At 36.7% G+C, this 20,737-nt stretch overlaps 1 protein-coding gene across 2 annotated transcripts in view; it reads right to left on the bottom strand.

Annotated features, from left to right (window-relative positions):
- LOC100731719 (zinc finger protein 14-like) overlaps nt 1-11,819 on the bottom strand; it is a 45,780-nt gene extending 33,961 nt beyond the window's left edge. The window contains exon 1 of one of the 2 annotated variants that reach the window (XM_063233570.1): nt 11,679-11,819. In XM_063233570.1, the coding sequence (XP_063089640.1) occupies nt 11,679-11,681 (3 nt within the window). In that variant the 5' untranslated portion in view covers nt 11,682-11,819. Of the gene's footprint in view, nt 1-11,546 lie in introns of both variants that reach the window. The other variant, XM_063233571.1, reaches the window with a different exon arrangement.
- Between the last annotated feature and the right edge of the window lie 8,918 nt (nt 11,820-20,737).

Genomic DNA, 20,737 nt, shown 5'->3' with positions numbered 1-20,737 from the left:
TACATTTGGTTCTGTTATATAATTGCAGATTTTGCTCCTATGGTTTAGGTACAAAATGAATATTCATCCTAGTGTGTAAGTTTCTAAACAGTGGTATTATTATTGCTAATTATATTAGTTTAGCTGGGAGTCATAGCTGTTATAAGCAGTTCTTTTCACTTCTGTAACCACATTGGGAAGCTTTGGGATAATGACCTATACACAACCCAGCACCAAAGGTCTAGGGACAGAGCTAAACAGGTAACAATTCCCACTTCAATAACTGGGAAGGTGGAATCATGGGAGAGACACAAATCAGGAATCTCCTACAAACAGAAGATAACTGCTGAAGTACAAACTTTTCCTAGAGAGGCTTTGATACCAGTGATATAACTACCTAATACAAAAACTTACAAGGATCAACACAGAAAACAAAATAAAAACTTTTCAATAGAAAGTGACAAGAAAGAAAAGCAAAATGCAACCTCAGATCTCCAGGCCATAAGAACAAGCCTAGAAGACAGTAAATGGAAGACACAAACATAAAATTTATGAAATGATAGGAAAATAAAGAAACTAATCATGAAGCTAAAGAGAAAATCAGAACAGAAATACTGTCAAGAAGAAGAGGAGGAGGAGGAGGAGGAATAAGAGGAAAAAGAAAGAAAGAAAGAAAGAAAGAAAGAAAGAAAGAAAGAAAGAAAGAAGGAACCGCTCAGCAAATCTAGAGTAGAGAGAAATTAAAGCATACAGGATTACAGGAAAATGATGGAAATCTTGAATGATTCAATATAGGAAAGAAATCGAATGAGGGCTGGGGATTTAGCGCAGTGGCACAAGCGCCTGCCTAGCAGGCACTAGGTCATCAGTTTGATCCCTGGTTCCAAAATAAAAAAAAAGAAATAGAATACATGAAATGGATTCAAACAGATATCCAAGAAATTAAAATTTCCATTGAAAGCTGGAAAAACCATTGGAACAAAACTGACATATTTTAAGACCTTGAAGACAGGAATTTTGCTAGCAATTGTAAAAGGAAAGATCTCTTAAAAATCCTAAGTGATCAGAAAATAAAAGTTCAAATGCTGCAAAACAATGCAAAGAAAAAATATATTATTGATAGGTGTCAATGAAAAAGCAGGACTAATATATTCATCTTATTTCCTCTTTCCTAATTTCTCTCTCTAGATTTAATTATATTTTCACAGGACATAAAATGACATAAAAAGTCTATTTACAGAAACAATAATAGGAAGTTTCCCAAACATAGGAAAAGAACCTGGCATACACCTAAGTGAGGCATATAGAATTTCAATTAGCCATGACTAAAACAATTCTACAGCCCGACATACAATAAGCAAAATCCCAGAAATTCATCAGAAGAACACAATATAAAAAGCTATTAAAGAAACAAACAAAAACAAGAAACACATCACCTATAAAGGAAAGGCCATCAAAATGAAGGCAGGCTTCTCAACACAAACCAAGTCAAGAAGACTTTGGAGTGAAATATTTCAAATCCTGAAAGAAAACAACTTCCAAACAAGATAGATGTACCCTATGAAAGTATTTTTCAAAATTAATAGAGAAATAAGATACTTCCATGTAAAGAACAACTGAAGAAATTCACAACCACTGAATTTCCCCCACAAAGAACAATGAAAGATATCCAGATAGGGAGGGATAAAAATAACAATTTCAAGAGCAACAGCAGAAAAAAAGCATCAGATAGAACAATCAACTCAACAGAGGGGAAAATTGGGAAACCACTAGGAGGAAAATAACGTGAAAAAGAGAACTCACTACATATCAGTTATAACCATCAATGTAAATGGCCTCAATTCAACAATCGAGAGAAAAGGACTGGCAGAATAAATTAAGAAAAAAGATCCAACAATATGCTCTATACAAGAAACTCATTTAACTCAAAAAGAAATTCAAAGAACCAAAGTCAAAGGATGTAAAACAATACTCTAGGCAACAGGAACCCAGAAAAAAGCAAGGGTAGCCACTCTGTTTACAATGTGAACTTCAAACCAAGAATAATAATTTTTTAAAAAGACATAAAGAAGGTCACTACATACTTGCTGGGAAAATTCAAGAGGAAAATAATCATAAATATGTACACAGCAAATATGGGAGCACTCAAATATACAAAATAAATATTAGTAGTTATGAAGAATCAACTAAGGAATAACACAACTGTAATGTCACAAATAGATAGGTGAACCAGACAAAATATCAGTAAAGAACTGAATCAACCAGCGAACAAATAAATAGACTTAATAGATGTTTGCAAAGTAGTCAGCCCAACGTCATCAGAAGACATGTTCTTCTCAGCTGCACATGGGATGGTCTCTAAACTAGACCATATACTAGCCCATAGAACGTGCTGAAGTAAATGGAAAGGAACTGAAATTACCCCGCGTATATTACCTAACCATAGTGCAATGTTTGGAACATAATCTTAAAAGAAGTTACAAAAATTTCATAGATACATGGAAATTAAATGACACCCCAACGGGTCACAGATCAAATTAAAGAAACTAAATAAAATCTATAAGTGCAGGAAAATACAGGTACAACATACCATGCAATGAAACCACTTTTAAGAGAGAAATTTATAGTGATGAAGTCACACAACAGGAAAACAGAACGAGCACAAGTAAACAAGTAACACTGCATCACAAGCTTCTACAAAAGAAGAGCTATTAAGCCCAAAGCTCATTCAAGACAGAAAAGTATAAAGATACAGTAGTAATTAATGCAACTGAGATTTAAAAAATAGTACAAAGAATTAATAAAGACTTGGTTCTTTGAAAGAATTTTTAAAAAATGATAAACACTTAGCCAACCTTATCAAAAAAGGAAATAAAAGACTGAAATGCATACATTGAGGAATGAACATGGTAAAATCATTTAAAATAATGTGGAAATTTAGAAAATCATGAATCCCTACTTCAAAAATCTTTACTCTCATAGGTTGGAAAAAGCAAAAGAAATAGGTTCTTAAATACATATGAATCAAGAAAGCTGACCCAAGAAAACAGAGAAATTCTGAATAACTCAGTATCAGTTAATGAAATTGAAAATGTAATTAGAAACAAAGAAAAGTCCAGGTCCTGATGGACTCACTCCTTAAATCTACAAGAAATTTAGAAAAAATTTAATGCCAATACCCTCAAACTCCTTAAAGAAATCGAAAAGGAAGCAATATTCCCTAATTCATTCCTAGAAGCAAGTATTATTACCTTCCTGCCAAAACCAGAGAAAGACTAACCAAATAAGATGACTACAGGCTGAGCTCCCTAATGAACATGGATGCAAAAATCCTCAGTAAGACAGTAGCACATGGAATGCAGCAAATCTTCAAAAGATCATACATCATGTCAAAGTAGGACTCATCTCAGGGATGCAGTGTTCTTTCCACATACACAAATCAATAAACATAATGCATGAAGCCAGAGTCAAAGATGAAAATCACAAGATCATCTCAGGAAGTGCAGAAAAAGCTCTTGACAAAGTTCAACACTCATTCATGATTAAAAAAAACTCTACAGAAAATCAGAATACATGGTATTTACCTCAATGTGATAAAAGTCATCGATGGCAAAGAAACAGCCAACATCACACTAAATTGACTATCAGGGAAAGCTTTCACTCTAAAATGAAGAACAAGTCAAGGACATCCACTGATACCACACCTCTTCAGTATAGTTCTGGAAACATTAGCCAGAGCAATAAGACAAGAGAGAGAAATAAAGGTACAAGGATAGAAAAGGAAGAAATTAAATTATTATTCTTTGCATGATACTCCACATAGAAGACCACAAAAACTCCACCAACAGATTTCTAGATTTAATAACCAAAATAAGTAGCATAGCTGGATACAAAGTCAACCCTCAAAAATCGATAGCATCCTTATACACAAACACTGCCCTCACTGAAAGAGAAATTAAAGAAATCATGCCCTTCACAACTCCATCCAAAAAGCTAACAAAATCTAACAAAGGTTTAAAGAGTAAGATACAAAATTACAGTATTTTGAAAAACAATATCAAAGAGGATATCAGAAAATAGATATCCCTTGCTCATTCATAAGAAGAATACAATGAAAATGACCATACTCCCAAAATTGAAATGAAGATTTAACGTAATCAAAATATCATTATCATACCACAGAAAACATTCTTAAAGTGCATTTGGAAACAGAACAATCCTAGAATAGCAAAAGCAGTCCTGGGCAACAGAAACAAGGCAGGAGGCACACAATCTCTGACTTGAAATTATACTGTAAAGCTACTTTGATAAAATCAGCATGATACTAGGAAAAAAAAAGACCTCAAAATCAGTGGAACAGAGTAGAATTTGCAGACGTAACTACAAACACATTCAGCCACTTATCTTTGACAAAGGGGACAAACAGATTCACTGGAAGAAAGACAGCCTCTTTAATACATCATGCTGAAAACATTGGCTCTCTACATGCTAAAAGACTCAAACCAGACTTGGGTCTATCACCATACACTATATAAAAGTCAAAATGGATCCAATATCTAAATATTGAAGCAGAAATACTAAATCCACTGGAAGAGAAAGTAGGTAGAAATCTTCCAGACAGAGATGTAGGTAGAGAGTTCATGAACAAAATCCAAACTGCATGGGAAAGACTTCAAAGAATCAACAACTGGGATCTCATCTTATTAATAGCATTTGTACATCAAAAGAAAACCAGAAAGTAGGAACAAATTTAGCCAGCTTTCCCTTACAAAAGGGACTTTTATCTAGAACATATAAAGAATTTTTAAAAATCAGGCCCCCCAAATTGAATGACTCAATCCAAAAATGGACATCTGAGACAAATACACACTTCTTAGATGAAGAAATAAAAACGGCAAATAATACATCACCAAATGTTCAACTTTATCGGTCATTCGAGAGATGCAAATTAAAATAATACTGATATTCCATGGCACACTAGAAAGAATGGCTATTACCAGGAAATCAACCAATAACAAATGCTGGAGGGGCTTTGTAGAAAAAGGGACCCTTTATCACTGTGAGTGGGAGTGCAGACTGATGCAACCACTGTGGAAATCAGTGTGGATATTACTTTAAAAAGCAGGATTAGAAGTATAATTCAGTTCTCTCCAAAGAAATAAAAACATCATATCACTGCAAAATATGTGCACCCATGTTTATAACAGCATAATCTGTAATAGCTAAATCTTGCAAACAATGCAGGTACCTGTCAACCAAGGAACAGATTTTTTAAAAAGTGGTATTTTTATGTAATGGAGTACTACTCAGGCATAAAAAAGGATAAACTGGAGACTTACAGGTAAATGGATGCAACTGAGACCACACTCATAAGTGAAATAAATCAGACCCTCAAGTGTAAACACCATATCACTAGTGTGAGAAACTAAATGAGAAAATAAGATCCAAAATGTACAATAGATATCATGAATTGGGAAGAAACTATTCAAAAGAAAAGACAAATTATGATAGGGAAAGAGGGAAAGGAAGAAAGTGAAAAAAGAAAAGAAATATTTATAAAGACAGTTAAGATAGTTATACAGCTAGTTTCTATTAGTTCATCAAAAAGAAAGGTGTGCGCTAATATCATGCCTATATTTTGTACTCTGAATAACTCCTATGAAGACAATATTATGCAATGTATTAATCATTGGAACTCTATTACTAACCTGTTTGAAACTTTTACTGTCATTTTTATCTTTTTTCATTAATTTCACTCATAAGTGAAATTAATCAGACTCACATCTGTAGATATCATATTACCTCCCTGGTGTGAAAATCTGAAAGAGTAAATAAGGTCTACAATGTACAACAGACATCATGAAATGGGAAGAACTGTTCAAAAGGATAGAGCAACTGTGATAGGGAAAAACGTAAAGGAAAAGAAAAGTAAAAATGCAACTTAGTTATTCTACCTAGTCCTTTGAAAAGGTTTGTACTATATTGATTGGAGAATTTTTAAAACTCATATCTTGCACTCAGTAACTGCTACATTAAAGATAACAATACCCAGTGCATTAACTATTATTTTTTTTTATTTTGTTATGAAATTTTGTTTTACCTTTTTTCCATAAAATTTTTTATTAACAAACTCAAAGGTGCAAATGTGACACCATATTGGATGAATATAATGAATATTGTAGGGAACAATCTACATTTTCAAAAATGTATTTATTTAGAAGTTTCAGCTTCTTTAAAATTTTTGCAAATACTTTTAAACTCTTCCTTCACAGAGGTCAACTTGAGGTCACAAACTGCTTCCACACTCAATTCTTGACCATGCATAGCTTTGCTGAAGAAAATGTCTCTGCTCATGTCACCGTAACACATGGATAAAAATGACATCCAGAAATAATCGCATGTAACACTACACATTATTATAACCAACTTTAAATTTCATTACAACTTATATCCAAAAAAACATTTACAGTCTGAAAACTTTCCAAAAAGATAATACATAAAAATAAAATTGAAGAATATGACATGAATATTGAGAAGAAAATGTACAGATTGGGATTTGATGATACCATCTGCTATGGATTCATTAAATTAGATGCTTTGTACAACTACATCCCTTATACCAATAAAACAATGTAAATTTGAAAAACATCTATGAGACTCTCTTCTAAAAACAAGGGACATTCATATTTTAGAAGTTCCAAACAAAAAAAAAATACAGAGATGTTCTCTCAGTTATTCAGAAAATACTATACAGTTACAGTCATTAAAGCCTCAGACTCAGATAACATGTATTCACACTAAACATAAAAAATTTCAAGAAACATATATCAAACAAACAGATTTGAGAAAGCTAGCAGTACAAATGAAAAGTAAGATGTGATTCATCAGTTCTTTATGGTGGCAAACTGCTTGTTTTTTATATGTGACATGAAACATGCTTCTATCAAACTTTCAAAGGTAAATTCACCACAGATTCAAGAAAAAATATAAAATATGAATCTACAATATGGAAAAAAGTATAAGGAAATGATCTGCTGAATAATGAGGAAATTCGTGGAAATAACATCATCAAATCTACAAAATTTAAGAGTGACTTTCAAAAGCTAAAGAAGTAACAGTAAGAATTTCTATTCAGCACAAAAAATTCTCAATGAAATAAAAATTCAGCGAGAAAAATCACAAGAAGTTGTGTTGATTCTCTACAAGTGACCATGACAAACCTACAAAAACAGCAAAAAGAATGTCAATCAGAACGTTCTCCTATGACATGATATAAGCAGATATTTTACACAAGGTCTTACAGAGGAAATGGAAAAAGAATGCCTAATGATGGAGATATTAAAGACAGAATAAATGAAAACAAGCCATGAAAGTTTACTATCAATCCATGAAGCTTGTTAAATTAGAAAGAGTCCAGTGTTGATAGTTATGAGAAACAGACACAGTTGCCCAGTGGTAGTGGTTGTGTTGTGCAAGGTATATGATAAGATTTTGAATGCTACACACTCTTTGCACCAACACTGAACTCCTGAGCATCCACAGGATGCCTCACATCTACTTCTGGGACACCAAATAAGAGAATGTTCCTTACTGCATTCGTATCAGTGACAGAATTAGACAAGCCTCCTCTCCCTAACCGTGGAAAGGTAAATAGAATGTTAAGCATGCCAACAATGGAGTCACTGTCAGGAATCATATCTACATATATAATGCAAATAGATCTGGGAAATAATACTGAGTGAATTAACTCAAATACAGAGCGAACTCTCAAATATGCCGTTTGAGCACTACAAAATGTATGTACAGGTGATTGGTGTGTAGCTCACTGTTAGAGCACATGTACAGTGCTCTCATCATCCAGGGTCTCTAGCAACAACAAAAAAAACTCTGGAGTGTAATGTAGTAGTGACAGTCAGGGGTTCAATGTGGCAAGAAAACACACAACAGTTTTGTCAAGCTCAGCACTGGTGACATTTAAGACCACTAAATGATGTTTTCCTTCTAATAAGTGCCATCCTCTTTGTTATATGACATCGTTAATACCCTTGACCTCCATCCCTAAGATGGTACTAAATCTTTCTTACACTCTATGTCCTAATTACAAGAAAAAAGTTGAGACACATTCACATTTCCTCATGTTCACAATCACCACTGCCAGAAAATCACTCAGGAGGTGGAGTAGACACACAAGCTCTTCAGTGACATGATATTGGACTGGGCAAAGATCCCAAGACCTACCTAATCGCCAGCTCTGCACCCTCAAACTCAATCTCAGTGACTCCACACAAAGTACTGTGTCTGTACTTGCACACCCTCTCCTTGTCCTCACCATTTGAACTACATTTCAGATGTCACGAGTGTGAAAAGCCAGAATAGGCTCCACTGCTTCACGCCGTATGACGCACCCCCAGGGAGATACAGATAGACTGAAAGGTGCTTTACACTGAAGCTCTGTGCTTTGTCTCAGCTGTGACATACACCTTTCCCATGGGCATCTCCAGGATACCAACACGGAAGGTCTGTCTTCAGTGTGTGGGCAAGGCAAGAGAAATTAGGGGGATTTAGCGATTGCAGTTAATTAGAACTTATGGGACATACAACACAGGCTCATGGTCACCTCTATATCTATGGAGCCATAAATTACTGCAAAGATAAAATTCTTGGAAGGAACATTATTGGACAGACATGCCTCTAGCTCTTTAATGTCATGGAAATGGAGAGAGGATTACATGAGTAGACCATGTAGGCCAAACCCAGAAGGATTTCCAAAATCAGCATAAGTAGAATCAGGAATGGAAATGTTTTTTGTTTAGTCTTCAGAGATTGTGTATGTCTACTGCTCAGATCTGTCTCTGATCAACTAAAATCTCTATCTTCTCCCCTTGTTATGGTGATGCAAGCCAGACAGTATGACCAGATCAGGACACCTATCAATAAAAACAAACCAAACCAAAGCAAACTAAGAAATAAAAAAATCTAGATTAGTGTTTCTTTTTCAAATAGTATTCAGATTATTCTGTTGATTCATTTGCTCTGGGGAACCTGATTAATACAGCTCTCAAGGAAACAGTCTGATGATTATTATGCTTTATAGCAGACTTTTAGAAGAGTTAAAATGGACCCACTGAGTTAGAAAGGAAAAATAACAGAATCCAAAGGAAATTCAAAAGAAAATGTGTTGAAAATGTACAGAATATGCCTGGTCAAGGAAACATTAGTGCTAAACTATGGATCCATTAAACCTGCTCAATAACTTACTTGATCTCTGTTTGGGGACATATATGTAACACAGAACAAAATCATTAAAAAAAAACACTAAATATCTCATGGACTTTATTGAATACAGTGCACGTCAAATCACTGCTTGTTCACCACTGGTGTCCTGTTGCTCACAGAGGAGTGATTCTTTACTGCTGTCCACCATCATGAGCAAGCATTGCACCATACATCACTTGTGTGGAAAAAGAGTAAAATAAATAACTCAATGTAAGACTTTTCCTGAATGGTTTTTCTTTTATTGTTCAGTCTGGACATTTATCACAGGGCCAAGGCATGTTAAATGTGTTACTATTCAGTGGAGGTAAGTCACAGAATTTATATTTCAAATTGAAAGAGAATCTTGCTGAATTGTCCAGGATTGGTGCTATGACACTTCCTGTCTATCTCCCAAGTGCCAGAGAGAAACGGGGTGAATCATTATACTTCACTAATTTTACTTTAATCAAGCACTAGCTGGATGTGGTGGTGCACTCCCATAATCTCAGCACTTGGCGGGAGAGATTGAGGCAGGTGGATTGCCATTAGTTCAAGACCAGCCTGCACTACATAGTGAGTTCAAGGCCAGCCTGAACCTCACAGCAGGATATTGTATCAAAACAAAAACCTTTACTCAAACACTGAAATGCTGACAAATCATGAGCAATAAAGAATCCCAACCTTACACTGGCATAATGGTACATACATATCATCCCAGCAGTCAATGAAGTTCAAAAGCTATCAAAGGATCACATCACCCTGGGAAACACAGTAAGATCGTATCTCAAAATTTACAAACAAAAATTAAAATTGAAAATTTGGGAGTACATAACTCTGAGCAAATTTCCAGAATTCACTGTCTCTACAATAAAAACATCAAGCACATCTTGAAACCTTCCATGTCCTTGGGGGAAATCCCTTTCATTTTTCAGTGATGGTGTCCACAAAATTTTTAACCTCCACCACAGCCAGACAATTTCCTAATTTCTGATTTTACCTCAAAAATGATTACATGACCAGGTGTGGTGGCACACACACACTTGTAACTCCAGCAGTTGGAAGGCTGATGCAGAGAGAGTGCTGTGAGTTCAAGGTCAGCATGGGCAACATAACTCAGTTCAAGGCAAGCCTGAACTACACAGTCAAGACACTGTCTCAAATTTTAAAAGTGATTGCATCAAGTGACAACAGAAGACGTTTATCTATTATGAAGTTCTCTTCCATTCAAGCCTGTGACTTGTGGCTGAGTGAATTAATTGAAATACACAGCAATACAATACTCAAGCATACAATACTTCCTTCATGCTTACATTGAGTATAATCACTTTCAAAGAAGATCTTCCATATTGTAAGTCCCACTACTGACACTCATGCCATTCTCTTCCACATCCTTTCCACTCTCTTTTGATCCACGCTAAGCAGAAAATCCTTCATGCTAACCTTAATATCCCTGCACCACTTCTATTTGGGGCTTCATACTAGATCTCCTTTTGAAATCTATCTCAGGGAGCATTTTAGTATTTACACAATGTCTATGATCAGACCTACCTCTATAGCCGTTAACTCAGAGATGACATCCCCGGCCCTTTCATTCATACCCATATCATGTATATGTCCTTGAAAATGCCCCAATGCAGGGCTTTCTCAGTATGAGTTTAACAGGCAGCCCATTCTAAAAGTTGTGCTTGTCAGGTGCACTTCCCCCAGCCCTTGTTAATATTTTAACATCTGCTCCATTTTTCTCTGAATTCTAAACTCTATGGCAGTTCTTATGCAAACAGTCTGTCAGTAGGCGTGTCACCTAGGTAAGTAAGATTAGACGTTTTGTTCGCATTGCTCTGTATGGAACACAGGATTTCACTAGGAGTCTAGCAAGTGCTCCACCACTGAGGCACATCACCCACTGTGTTCAATTCCCAGAACCTCTGTCAACACCCATCATGAGTCCGGAAGTATGAGGACATATTGGAAATGTAGGGGGTCACTATAAAGATAAAAAAGCTGAACTTTCAGGAGAGGAGTCTTGGCTGTGTGCCCTGCATCACAAACATGTATAAACTTCAGATCCTCCAGAGCTGCTGCTGACAGGAATGCCAACAAGGACCTAGCTCACCACAGCTGCACTCAGCTCAAATCCTATCTGGGTCAGGGTCTCCCCAAAGCCCCTTCTCTCCTCAGTCTGGTGGAGATGCGAGGGCAGGACGCTTCCCAGACGTCACGGTGAGCTGATGGAGACACAGAGGGGACAGGGGTCAGGGGACACAAACGAGCCTCGCCAGTGCAAGGGGCAAAAGGGACGGAAGATGACTCACTGTCAGTCCAGATGACCTCCGGGATCTACAGCTAAGTATGGAGGCTATAGACACCACAGCTGCTTCTGACCACTTCTAACGAGGATCGCCCAAATTTCATCCCATTTCAGGGCTCCCATCCCGTAACGTTACCATTGCGTGGCCTGAGGGTCTCCCGGGTTCTTTCCGAAGCAGAACTCAGCAAATAAAACCACAAAATGCTGCCTAGCAAGCACTGGTCCCTCAGAATTGCTCTCAGGACAAGCATTGACGCCATGACACCCGAAGAGACTCCTACATTGGCCCACCTGATTGGACAGTTCACGCCGGCGCCGCCTCGTCACTGATTGGCTCCTGCTCTGTTGCCCTCCCACCGGGCCAAGAATGAAGACCAACAAACCCCTCTCTACAACACTGGATCACTAAGGAAAGTTTGTAGCGCCCAGACTTCTGAAGCAGGCTGTTTTCTACAATGCGGAGCTCCCCTCGCCTAATGAATTCTTCCATTGAAGGACTTTACTCCTGCCTTTTCAGTGCTGCTCCTGTTTTTTTAAAGGATTCTATGGACTCTTCCAGAAAATGGGTCACAAATGTGTCCAGAAGATTCCAGGCTCAATATCCTAGGGAAAAATCAATCCTCTGATGTCAGAAAATATCCTGAGTCCAAGCCAGACCAAGACACAGTCAACTAGAAAAAGGGCAGGCTGTTTGAGAGGTCAGTCTATAGAGTAAACCAGCAGGCTTCATTGTCAAGATTTTCACACTTAGCTCTCTGCATCTATTCATTTTCAGCGACCCCCCCCCCCATACAGTATGTGCTCAGAAAAGGAGCACAGTTATTGTCAAAATGAAGAAATTACAGTTAAACGGTAGCAATAATCTGCAAAAGAATAAAGATAAAATAAAAACAAACGTTTGAACTCTCCCAGACAAACCTGCTACTCATCCTGAGTCATAAAAATCCTGAATTGTGAAAGTGAGCACATTGCCACGCACGAGGGTCACGATGATTGCTGAAATGGAGCCACTTTCCTTACCACTAATGAGACAATGGGAAATCTCAAATGGATAATACCAATAAAACTATTGATTATGACATTGATCTTCAGACACTCCTCCAGCCACAGTTTTAATGAGGTCTCACCCTGTCCAATGACTGTCTCACCCAGGCCAATCTTAGTGCCTAATATATTTCGACCTAATTTAGCTGGTTATCATAGAAGCACCACAGATGTTAAAATGTTCCACACATTTTATGGTCTATTTTTATTTTTGACAGGAGTAAATAAATAAATACAAAGCTACACTAAAGGGTGAAGCGTTAGGAATAGGTGTTATTTTAGTTACATAAAAGTCAGTAGTGGAGTGGATTTCACAGTCAGGTAGAAGATCTAAATTAGGAGTCCTGACCATTTCAAAGTCCGTGTCCACTTTTATAAATGAAGTTTGATTGAAAGCATATTGCACGGGGCTATGCAAGGTTGAAACTTACCATCACACTGTGAAGATTCTATGCATTTGTTCTAGTGACCAGTTGAGAAAAATACTCTTTTTCTTTCTTAAATGCCATGTTTTGTCTATGGGTGTGGGTTTATACCTCCTCAAGGAACAGTGGAGTCTGATAGCATCAAAAATTATTTTACAAGCATGGAGATATTGGTTATTATGCCATTTAACTTTAATATTTGCTTTGTTTAATGTCCAGTTTAAAAGCTATCTTGTCCTTTGTTCATAAAAAAATCAGACAGTTTCAGTTCATGAGATCTATATTAAGTTTCTAAAAACTAAGTGTAACCCTTTGTGTTTGAGTTTCTATCTTCCCAAAACTAAGTTTGAATTGTACATCAACATATGAGTTGTTGTGGAAAGCAATAAGCCACATGGCATCCACAACTCTACCCAACACATGTTGTAGTCTCATTTAGTGTTTCCTGTGGTATGAATCAGTTTTCCCAGCATTCATATATTGGAGCTTACTTCCCAATGTGATGGTAGGAGGCAGTTCAATAAGGTCTTTGCAAAGTACTGAGATGGCTCAGTCAAAAATCTCAATAATAATTTATATTCACTTATAAAGTTTACCAAATACAACTTGTCCACCCCTCCTTTAATGAGAATTCATCTGGAAGTAACATCTTTAAAAAATCTCAGTACACATGTAAGTTGCAAATGCATTGATCATGGAATTCCTAGCCTTCAAATTTGTAATAAATAATTATTTCACAGAGTGAACTGTTTCCATAATTTTGGTCAAGGCATCTAGCCAAAATTTGTAGGCAATGGCTAAAACTGCATTTTTGTAAATGGTTTACCACCAGTCATGGAAGCTGGCAAGTAGCAAAAATATTATATTTTCATTTCTTTATTCAAACATAAGAATGTGCTCATTCTTGTATATTTGTGAAGTTATTTTCTCTTCTCATTAGTTCACATAGTCAATGCCATGAATATCCAGTGGAAGGGAATGTAATTGGTATTTCACTCTATCAGTGTCAATGCAGTTAGTTTAATCCTAAGATAAAAATAAATCTTCATATAATTTCAAAACAGAGGAAATCATCAAAATATAGAAAGGGTCCTAGAGGTCTGTTTATCTTTAAATAGGCCTCTGATTAAAAGAACTTCTAGAAGTTGGCTAAAAGTATGCAGTATTTCTGAAGGGAAATTGTTCAAGCAGCCAATAATGCAGAAATTTTTCTGAACAACTTTAGGTGAATATTCTCTTACATGTGAGATAACCTATAGCTGAGGCAAAGTCTAGTTTTTGCTAAATTATGCACTCAAGCCAATTACTTTACATTTCTTTTTTTTAATTTTTATTTATTTAAGATTAAAAAGACACAGATAAAAACAAAAAACAATTCGGACAGACAACAACAAGAAATCAAATATAATAACAATATAGATTTACAAAACAAGATGATAGGAATTTGACAATGGTTGTAATACTGCATACTGTTACTTTCAAGAGAGTTGCTTAGATTAACAGATATAGACATGTAAAATTGATCTAAACGTATTAATTGTTCTTTTCCAATAACTAATATAATTAATAGTATAGTCAGTTATCATATGTATAAATTTATGTCTTTTTAATTTTGTCATATACATTAAATGTTTTATTTATAATTATACTAAATGAAATTAATAGTTTTTCCCATAAGCCAAAATAACATGACTGTAATTCTATGATGTGTCCTAAAGATTTTTCCTTTTCCTGCATTTTTAAAAGAGTAATACAGTTTATAGTGATAAAAAAACAAAATAAAAATATAACAATTTACGGTGGTTATATTGCTGACAATTTAGAAAGCTGTAGGCACCAGCTGTTAGAATATAATTATTCATTCTTATGGACTTAGTATTCAGACACTTACAAGGCATATGAAGCAGAATAAGTGTTTATTTCAACACACAGATAACTTTTACAAAATAAACTACTATAACATGTGACCTTCAATTCTTAAGTATAAATATATATAGGTTTTAATAGAGAGAATTTGGAAAGTATTGAGAAGTGACAACATCATGAATCTGGCATTTTTTTGTTGTCACTGTAGCAGATGGATTCCAGGGAGTCATTCCTATGAAGCATGCTTTCTACCTGTGAGGAATATTTCCTGACCTTTTCCATGTGTTTACATGCAAAAAATATTATTAAAGAAGTATGTGTATCAAAATCACATCATGAAACAAGGGTAAAGGTATAACTTGATATAAGTATTGAGTTTCAGATGTTTAATAACACTATTGAGTGTAATATTCAATTTAAATACATCCCTTTAGGAAAATTTCCCATGAAGAGAAAAAAACAGTGAATTATTAATGGAACAGAAATTGATAATGTAACAATAATATAACAATAATTCTGAATGTACCAGTCAGGGTTAGTAGAGAAGTAGATATAACACAAGATGTACAACTGTATAAGAAATTACAAGATTGGCTTATAATGGTCAGCCACAAAGTCAGATGAGAGAATGTGCAGAGGGTGGAGTCCAGTCCAAGGGCTGGAGCTTACTGCAGTGTCCCGTGCAAGTCTGCATCAGGAGGCAAATTTATCTGTGATGGAACACTGCATAATCTACCACAGAACACTGGAGTCCCAGGCGGAAGCCGGACAGTCTGTGCCAGAATCCAGGATTGGAAATCCCAGCTTAAAGCAAAGACTGGAGCTCCTCAGAAGAACTGGCAATCAGTCCCTGCTCTTTTGCCTTTTATTGTATGCAGACTACCCCCTAGGGTGGGTGTAGCACTCACACCATCTCTGAGACATCCTCTTGCACAGGCTGAGGATGTTACAAACTAAGGGTCCTGGGCCCCAGTTGAATCACCCGCTTCAACATCTGATCTTCTCAAATTGACACAACGAACAATAGCCTAGAACACTAAAGGCTTGCCAGGTACACTCCAGGATGTAGAGCTGCTGGGTCACTTACGTTTCTAGACTTCTCAAATTGACACAGCCTATAAACCCTAACACTGGACATAACACTTTCACCTGTGAACAAACCATGTTTCTCACCTGTACATTGTGAATTCCCCCTTCAACAGAGCATTATCATGTCTACATCGTATCTACGTGGTCAAGCCATCCTCCCCTACCTACCAAAAGGATACTGTGAGTTGTCAAATTCCAGTTCCAAACTCTAATGCACCTCCTTCTCCTAATGGCCTACATTCCACTCTTGAGTATGTACTAAACACCTGATATATAACCCTTTCTGTGCCTCCAACTGATAATTCCTGAACATAGTTTTATACAAAGGGAATCAGGGAATCTGCAAACATTCCATGTTGGGGACGCCTGAGTTCTTCTCAAATTTAGTCTACTAGCAAGACTGTGTGAAAAAAGAGAAAGAAGATCAAGGGAGGAGGAATGATGCATAAAATTAAAGTATACCATTCATTTCTTTAAAAATGCCAAAATGAAACATTTCTTTGTAAGATACATGCAAATTACTATAAATATTTTGAAATGATATGTATATAAATGTATCCATTGATTAGTGTACTATTGTCATGCAACAATGTAAACAGCAAAAATTACAGAACTCTACAACAATTTATTTTTTTTTTTTTTGGTCTGGAGAAACAGTCCAAGGAGAACAAAATTTTTTCATTAGACTTAGTCTCTGTCTCTGTCTCTGTCTCTATTTCTCTCTCTCTCTCTCTCTCTCTCTCTCTCTCTCTCTCTCTCTCTCTCCGTGTGTGTGTGTGTGTATCACTGTGTCTCTGTCTGTCTCTCACACACACACACATACACACTCAAATATTCTACAAAGTTAAAATAAGGCATTCACTCCCCAAATTTCCACTATTTGGCTTCAAAATTATTAAACTGATTACCAGAATAAAGCAGTTATTAACAAGATGCCCATTGGTTACACTTTTTCCTCCAGGAACGTTGTCTTTCAGCCATTCTCGCCCCGAATCAGTTCATGACTCGTGCTTTACTGTCATTCCAAGAACAGCCACGCCCAACGGGAAGACCTCTGGTGCAAGAGCCTAGTCTGCCACCTGTTATCACCTTCTTTATCTCAATTTCTGCTCTTCTCCCTTTTTGGCAAATGACTGAAATGTTTGCAGAGTACACACTTAGTCGGTCTTTCTCCCTACTACAGTATTCCTTTGAAATAAATTCCTGTTCTAGATCAATCAGCATTAAATTTTTAAAGCAGTGTTACATTGTCAAAGGATGAAAACAATCTTAAGAGAGATGACAGCAAATCATTACTTCTTAACCCTAGCCTTAAGTATTTGTGTACGCCACTTTGCAAAGACTTTGATAATGTGGGCGTGATCTGGAAAACAGAAGTTTAATGCTGTACTTCAGAAGCCTTTGAATCTGAACATAGATCATGGACTTGACACTCTGATTCCCAGGCATTTAAAAAATTTCAGTGCTCTCTTGAATAAATGAGTGACTAGGAACATAGGAATTGTATCTTTTCCCATTTACAAATGCTGTACACGAGTCTGAACATGACCTCTTGCAGTCACCAAAGAGCATAGAAAGACAGAGAACTGCAGGAGTATTGCTAACAAAATAGAGCTTTGAATGAAACTGAAGTTGAAGACGAAACAGGATGTTGCTGAGGTCCCCACAATTCCTATGGCACACTCCAGAAGGGACTGGGTAGAGCTCAAAAGAGTACATCACAGATCTTGAAGATTTCATGGGAAGACCCTGGACTCTACAGTTTGAAACTATTTGATCTGTATCTGTTGCAGGGCACCCAGCCCCACACTTACTAGCTACTACAGTGATTCTATGTCTGTACTATTCCTGTGTCCTAAGGAAGTCATATAGCAAGGCAGCCCGAGAGTCTTGCGCAATTTCTCAACAGCCGACACTGGTTTTAAAGTACAAGAGCAAAAAAGAAAGGAAGCCTCCACCCTGTTGATCAGCCTGATCTTTATGCCCTGCTTTTGGCTACAGAGCTCATGCAGCTAAACTGCACTGCTCAGTGGCTGATGATCAAAAACTCAAGCAGCTCTGTATGCGCCTGGCAAGTATGAGGTCCTGAGTTCGACTCCAGGTACCCACGCCCCAAAAACCCCACCACCTAAGATCAGAAAGATAGGAAAATGATCCCATATCTGGCTAACAAACTTGTAAATGTGCAGTCCATTTGTGTCAGCTTCCCACAGTGCTGAGATTACAGGAGTATACAACCACATCCTGCTATGACACATTTTACTAAAAATAATAGGGAAACACAAAAACAAGATACTAAAATTAACACATCTATTACATTCTTTGGACAGTAGTATTCCACACAAAAATCAAAGGTAAAAAATAGCAACCAACTGCACCCAAGGTCAAAGGAAAAATCCACATTCACACAGTTAAACATTTTTTCCATGTGAGGGTGAGACTGACTGCTGAAAGGGCGTGACACAGTGAATCCTGTTGATGAGGCGACAAGAAATAAAAATATTCACTCCGGGAGCTGACCATGGCCTGCTGCTCCCTTTTCCCAGTGGGAAAGTACAACTTCCTACACTCTAAGATTTGCTACAGGAAGACCCTTACCTAGAGTCCCTTTAAGGTTCTCATTAAAATTGATCACCCCTTTCCCCAGAAACTATGTAATACAATCTGTTCAGCCTGATAACAAATACTTAATGCATACAAATTAGAGACTCACATCTATAATCTAAGCATGCCCAAATCAAAACCATCTGTAGAAATCACCAAGGTAAACAGGGTTCCAGCCTCAGGAAGGAAACGCACTCAGTGGCTGTGGCTTGTGTCTTCTGCATGAATTTCCAGCCCTGCACCACTGTGCAGCTTTTCTGTTCATACTCATTCTGTGTTCTCTCCAGCGGAAGCCACCTACAGGGAAGCTGCTGTCCAGAAAGCAGCAAAGGAAATTCATTGCTCTTTGTCTGGTGGCTCCAGTTTGGCCTCATCAACGGAGATAACGATGGGGTGGCACGAAATTTAATCATGCTACTGAGAATGGCACGATCTAAACCTTGTCATTTTTAGATTTGGAATTTTTAATATTAGATCTGACTAAACTGTTAGAATATGCATGTGGATAAAGATGGACAATGATGACCTTAACTGCTGTCATATCCTTCAACACACTTACTGGATATACCAGAGCAAAAATTGTGTCACAAAACAGAAATTCCTGCATCAAGGATTTTGGCAAATGAATCGGATGTTTTCATGTGTTGAACTCATACACTTGTGATCATCACAGGCTTGTGCTGCACACCTGTGGCTCTCCAATCCAGGGTCATAATGTGACCTCATTCCCATCATTTGGGAGCCTTTTCATTGGAATCATATTCTGTGGATCTTCTTTAGAAACATATGAAAGATGCTTAAATCCTTATATATTTGTATATTTTGGAAGTTGCTATGTATAGGCCATCCACTTTACTATCAAAGGTATTCTCTTTAAATCTCCTTTTATAGCAAAAATTAAAGATCTGTAATTGGAAACAGATATTTTACAAGTGGAAACAAGATGAAGAAATGATGGAAGGGGGAGAAAGGAAATAGAAAGGTGAAATGAATTGAGATGAGCTGTATACATGTACAACATTCTGATAACCAACATAAAAATACACTACATGCATGTTTTAATACAAATTTTACTAAGATTTTATTGGTTTTGGATTTTTAATCATGTCAAAAGCATGACTTGATGAAGCCTGCATTATCTGCATGTGTCCTTCTAGAGAAAATAATTGATATGTGGGCCATTTTCCGAGTGGGAAATAACTGTCATGAGGAAAAAGTCTTGCCTTGCAAGAGGACTTGGCATTGGTGAGCCAAAAAAAAAAAAAAAAAAAAAAAAAACCACAGTGGAAAAGAGAAGCTTCTGAGTCTCAAATTATCTTAAACACATGTGATGTTGGGAGCTGTCATAATTCAAGAACATCAGACTCCAATGACTAATCTTTGAATACAGATCTTTATTAGGCTTATTTTATGGGAGTTCAAAGTCTTTTCTCTTAGACTGTGCCTCTTTTACTGATTCTTCTTGTTCTTAACCTTCTAGCATTATTAAGCATTCACTGGTTCCCAATTTTAAGCACTTAGACACTCATTACAGAGGTATTCACCCTCTGATTATACAAGGACATTTAAAAACTTTTGTAAGTACAAAAAAACCTTTTATATACATGTGTATACATGTGTCTCACTGCAATACAGTGACTAATAGCACTGAACCCAGGAGAGAATGTCATCAGGTTGATGTCATGCACATCACCTCAACAAAGGTGAAGTGGTTACAGATTTCCATGAGGTACAATGTGTAAATATTGCAGCAACCAAAAGCATTGAGTTAAAATATGCTGAATGGGGGCTGGGGATTTAGCTCAGCGGTATAAGCGTCTGCCTTGCAAGCAGGCCGTCGTGAGTTCGATCCCCGGTACCAATCAAAAAATAAAAATAAATAAATAAATAAAATATGCTGAATGTACATCTAACATACCAAATCTAATGAACACAATAGTGATGCCCTTGCTACATTTAAATGCTTATTATTGTTATGTTGACCTATAGTGTAGTAGAAAAATCTAACATTGAGCCCATTTCACAGTAAAATATCACATATAACTTACTAAATGAAGTGCACTGGAATATTGTTTATCCTTGGTATCTTGTGGCTGAAAGAGCAGTGTTAACTGCTACTGCCCCACAGAAAAGGTGCATATTGCTGTATTAAACAGGAATTTGCATG

This window comes from Cavia porcellus, unplaced genomic scaffold (genome assembly GCF_034190915.1).
Source record: "Cavia porcellus strain 051 isolate PalLab524CR breed Dunkin Hartley unplaced genomic scaffold, mCavPor4.1 scaffold_23, whole genome shotgun sequence".
NCBI lineage: Eukaryota > Metazoa > Chordata > Mammalia > Rodentia > Caviidae > Cavia > Cavia porcellus.
The sequence above is the reverse complement of the archived record's forward strand: the minus strand, read 5'-3'. Positions and strand labels throughout refer to the sequence as shown.